General features: G+C 42.5%; 1 protein-coding gene across 1 annotated transcript; it reads left to right on the top strand.

Moving 5' to 3' along the window:
• The first annotated feature begins 918 nt into the window (after window positions 1–918).
• LOC137186209 (extracellular calcium-sensing receptor-like) lies at window positions 919–4486 on the top strand. The gene is made up of 9 exons (XM_067594946.1): window positions 919–1212; window positions 1522–1608; window positions 1752–1859; window positions 1987–2153; window positions 2323–2800; window positions 2905–3135; window positions 3243–3366; window positions 3461–3933; window positions 4018–4486. Exons 1-9 carry the CDS (start codon window positions 934–936, stop codon window positions 4456–4458), a joined length of 2388 nt encoding a protein of 795 aa, XP_067451047.1. The 5' UTR covers window positions 919–933; the 3' UTR covers window positions 4459–4486.
• Window positions 4487–4766: the final 280 nt, after the last annotated feature.

Genomic DNA, 4766 nt, shown 5'->3' with positions numbered 1-4766 from the left:
ATATATAGGCTTCAGGGCAGCATCTCTGGCTTGACACTCAAGACAAGATGACTTGTCTATGCAGTGTTAACGCAATGAAGATGCAACACTCTGGACAGTGTTTGATGGACTTAAAAACAGGGCCTTAGCTGATGACTAGATGCTTTTTTACTTCTCAGTTTGAGCGCAGGTAAATTACCTTAACTGACTTTAGATGTGTTTGTCTGAATGGGGTCATGTATGTATTATTATTTTTTTGGATTAGCTCTTGCTTTCTACTGACCTCTGCCAAAATGTTTGGTGCTTTGTCAGCTTACAGGGTGCTTGTTTGGCTCATTATTTACTGTTTGTATGGATTATCCAAACATCTGTTACTTGAATTGCTATAGATATACATTTGCTATCAAGTGTCTATGGTGACTTGGCTTACAGAGAGGATGAATCAGTTTTGGATGAAATCAGTAGAGCTCAGTCTTTTATGGCAAAGGACAGAGCTTTTGCTTTTGAGTCTGTTATGTTTGGGGATTTTCCCCAACAAATCCTACCAAGACCAGACCCAACAATGTGAAGTAATCCCAGGTTCTGTGTCCCTGCCTGTGCTGGAAAAAAAGGGGGACATCATCTTGGGGGGGTTGTTCTCCCTTCATGATACAGTGGTGGAGCCCAGTTTATCCTTCACCTCTACACCTACACCTACACAATGCACCAGGTAATCTTTTTAGCTCAATCTCAAGTAGCTGTGTATGCAAACTGTGCTTAAGCAACTGCAATTTACAATCTAATGGCCAAAGATGGCACAAATATTGCTTCCAGTTTTCTCCCTCTGTCTTTTGTAAACTACGACATGTGAAGTTTTTTAAACATGAGATTTTGTTGAGAATTAAAATCGCTTCAAGCTTTGCCTCAAGACATCTTCTCTCATCTTCCAGATTTAACTTTCGGACATTCCGCTGGATGCAGACCATGATTTTTGCCATTGAGGAGGTTAACAGAGATGGTAAACTACTTCCCAACATCACCCTGGGCTATAAGATCTATGATTCATGCAGTACTCCCCATCAGGCTCTGAAAGCTGCTATGGAGTTAATGGGAAGTGAGAACAGTTCAGTAGCTGAAGGGGAGATGCAGGGCAAAGGCAGCTGCCGTGGCACTGTGCCAGCAGTAATAGGGGATGGAGGCTCTACTCAGTCTCTGGTAGTGGCTCGTTTCTTGGGAGTTTTCCATGTGCCACAGGTGAAACCTTCACAGCCACTAAACAACTGCATATTTCAGTACATCAATTTTTTATTGTGTTTTAAATGTGTTTTGTTTGTATTATTTGTGACTGTTGCTTCATGAAGTTCAGTGTCTGATTACTAAACGTGATTTAAAAATCAGATTAACATGGGCAGTCCCGGTAGACTAATGGTTAAAGCCCCAGTTCAAGTTATTGCCTGTCATAACCTCTCTCTCCCTTTGTTTCCTGTGTCTCTCTATGCTGCCAAGAATGCAAAAGAAAAGCAATATTTAAAAAAATAGAGTAATGTGTTTTCATCCTTCTAGGTTAGTTATTTCTCTAGCTGTGCCTGTCTCAGTGACAAAAAGGACTTCCCTGCATTCTTGAGGACCATGCCCAGTGACTTCTTCCAGGTTAGAGGCACTGGAGACTCAATCAGATTGCCTATAATGAAATGCCATCTCTAAACACAAAAAAAAACATGTCTAAATTTCCATTTCTGAAACAATATAACTGTCTCTCTCCGTTTGTCTCTCTTTTCCTTGTCTATTTCTAGGTAGATGCACTTGTACAACTTGTCAAGCATTTTGCATGGACTTGGGTGGGTGTGATTGCAGGGGATGATGCGTATGGCCGTGGTGGGGCAAACATCTTTGCTGATGAGGTTGGTGACACACTTACATATAATTTAGTCATAACTTGCATTTTTTCTTTTTCTTCAGTTTTTCATTTATTGAACATGCTGTGAACATAAAATGAATTGTCATGTATATTCCGTATTGCTTTCTCAGGTTAGAAATTTGGGTGCTTGTGTTGCACTCCGTGAAATCATCCCTAAGAACCGAGCACAGACTGCAATTTCATCTATTGTTTCCAAGATCCGCTCCTCAGGGGCTCGGGTGATTCTGGTGTTTGCTGTGGAACAAGACGCAGCCGCATTGTTTGATGAAGCACTCAGGCATGACACTTTTGTTTGTACTGTAATCTATCACACCACTGTAATATTTACAATTAGATCAAAACTCAGTATCAGCTTTGGGTTTTTAGATTTTTACTGGTTTACTGAGCTCGAAATTCTGATGTCACTGTCACTGCAAAAATCCCACCTGCATGTCTCTTAATTTTAGGGATGGACTCACTGGGATACAGTGGCTGGCCAGTGAGGCTTGGAGCACAGCCTCCGTCCTCTCGACCCCCAAAAAGTACCACCGCATCCTCCAAGGTTCTATGGGATTTGCCATTCGGCGAGCACACATCCCTGGACTGCAACACTTTCTGCTTCGCCTGCACCCCTCAAGCCCAGATGCCCTTGACGATCCCTTCCTGATATCTTTCTGGGAGGAGGTGTTTCAATGCAGTCTGGGTGTGCAGGATCAACATCAGAGACACAATGTTGGGGGCAAACCTCCATGCTCTGGAGCAGAAGAGATGGGGAGCGTGGCAAATATCTATTCAGATGTGTCACAGCTAAGGATTTCCTACAATGTTTATAAGGCTGTGTATGCCATTGTCAATGCACTCAAGGCTATGCGAAGCTGTGAGAAAGGGAAAGGGCCATTTCCTCTGCAGGCCTGTCCAGATGCAGACAACATACAGCCATGGCAGGTATTGTTCCACATTTCCTCCAATAATTCAGTCTAGATTGACTGACGTTGTCGTGATTTTAGGAATTTTGGTAATCTTAGTTTACCTATGCTCTCTTTCCTTAGCTGCTTCATTATATAAAACGGGTGAAATATTTGAACTCATTTGGTGATGAAATCCAGTTTGACGAGAATGGCGACCCTGCAGCAATGTATGACCTGGTTAACTGGCAGCTGAGACCGAATGGCGAAATTGAGTTTGTCACTATTGGCAAGTTTGATGAGACGACCACAGGTGGAAAGCAAAAGCTCCAGATCCAGGAACAGAATATTGTTTGGAACGGCAACAAGACAAATGTAGGGATCTCAAAAAAATAATAATGTGAATAGCATTTAGTGCATTAATATTTTCATCATGTGACTGTGTTTTGACCAGTGTAGTGTGTGATTTCTTTGTTGCTTAGATCCCCTTGTCAGTATGCAGCAGCATTTGTCCTCCAGGCACCCGGAAGGCAATCAGACCTAACTTACCTATCTGCTGCCATGATTGTGTGGTCTGTACAGCTGGGGAGATTAGCAATCAGACTGGTGATGGAAGGCTACTTTTTTTCTACTACAATATATTTTAAATCTGACCTACAGTTTCAGTGTAGCAGCTAAAGCCTCCCTGTTTTTTCTGTAGATGCCATAGACTGTGCGCGCTGCTTACCGGAGTTCTGGTCCAATGCTGAGAGGACAGCCTGTGTCCCAAAACAGTTGGAGTTCCTCTCATTTAGCGACACCATGGGTATCACCCTGATGGCTATATCCCTCATCGGCTCTTTCTGCACCTGTGTTGTGGTCTTCATATTCTCCTATCACAGAACCACCCCTATCGTAAGAGCCAACAACTCTGACCTGAGCTTCCTGCTGCTCTTCTCCTTGACTTTGTGTTTCCTTTGTTCTCTGACCTTCATAGGCCGGCCCTCTGAGTGGTCCTGCATGCTGCGCCACACAGCATTTGGGATCACTTTTGTGCTCTGTATCTCTTGTATTTTGGGGAAAACTATAGTGGTGTTAATGGCCTTCAAGGCTACACTTCCAGGCAGTAAAGTCATGAGATGGTTTGGGCTTGCACAGCAAAAAGCAATCATTACTTTTTGCACACTGGTCCAGGTGAGGACTACTGACTCTTTGTGTACTTTGAGCAATTAGATGAACATTCAACTTTTATAATAAAATATATCTCCCCTTATACAGGTAATCATCTGCATAGTGTGGCTGGTTGTTGCTCCTCCCACTCCACGCCAGCTGATGCCACGCGAGAGCGCCATTGTCATTCTCTTGTGTGATGAAGGTTCCCACATAGCATTTGCTTTGGTTTTGGGCTACATTGGCCTGCTGGCCTGCCTCTGTCTTCTCTTGGCCTTCCTGGCAAGGAAACTCCCAGATAATTTCAATGAGGCCAGGCTCATTGCCTTCAGCATGCTCATTTTCTGTGCAGTGTGGGTAGCTTTTATCCCCGCCTACATCAGCTCTCCAGGAAAGTACTCCACAGCCACTGAGGTGTTTGCTATACTGGCCTCCAGTTATGGACTGCTGGGCTGCATATTTGCCCCAAAGTGCTACATAATCCTACTAAGACCTGAAAAAAACACAAAGAAACATTTGATGTCCAAAGTTGCGACTGACAAATTTTAGGAAATCATCTTTAATCCATGCACATTATATGCACTTCTTCCAAATGTTTATTTTTCCTTTTATCAAATGAATATATATATATACATATATATGTTGAACTCACTTCATATAAAATTTGTAATTGTGTTAACATATTGTAAACAGTAGGAGAAAGTAGAAGGGTTTTAAGCCTTTTGACCATGATTATAAAGACTTACTGTACATTTTACCACCAGGTGGTAGCAGTGTGCTGTTAATGTTGCCTGTCATTCATCATGTCCCATTAAAATAAACACAACCATACTATTGTACATAACATCATATCATAC

This window comes from Thunnus thynnus, chromosome 7 (genome assembly GCF_963924715.1).
Source record: "Thunnus thynnus chromosome 7, fThuThy2.1, whole genome shotgun sequence".
NCBI classification, from domain to species: domain Eukaryota; kingdom Metazoa; phylum Chordata; class Actinopteri; order Scombriformes; family Scombridae; genus Thunnus; species Thunnus thynnus.
This window is presented reverse-complemented; position numbering and strand designations above follow the sequence as displayed.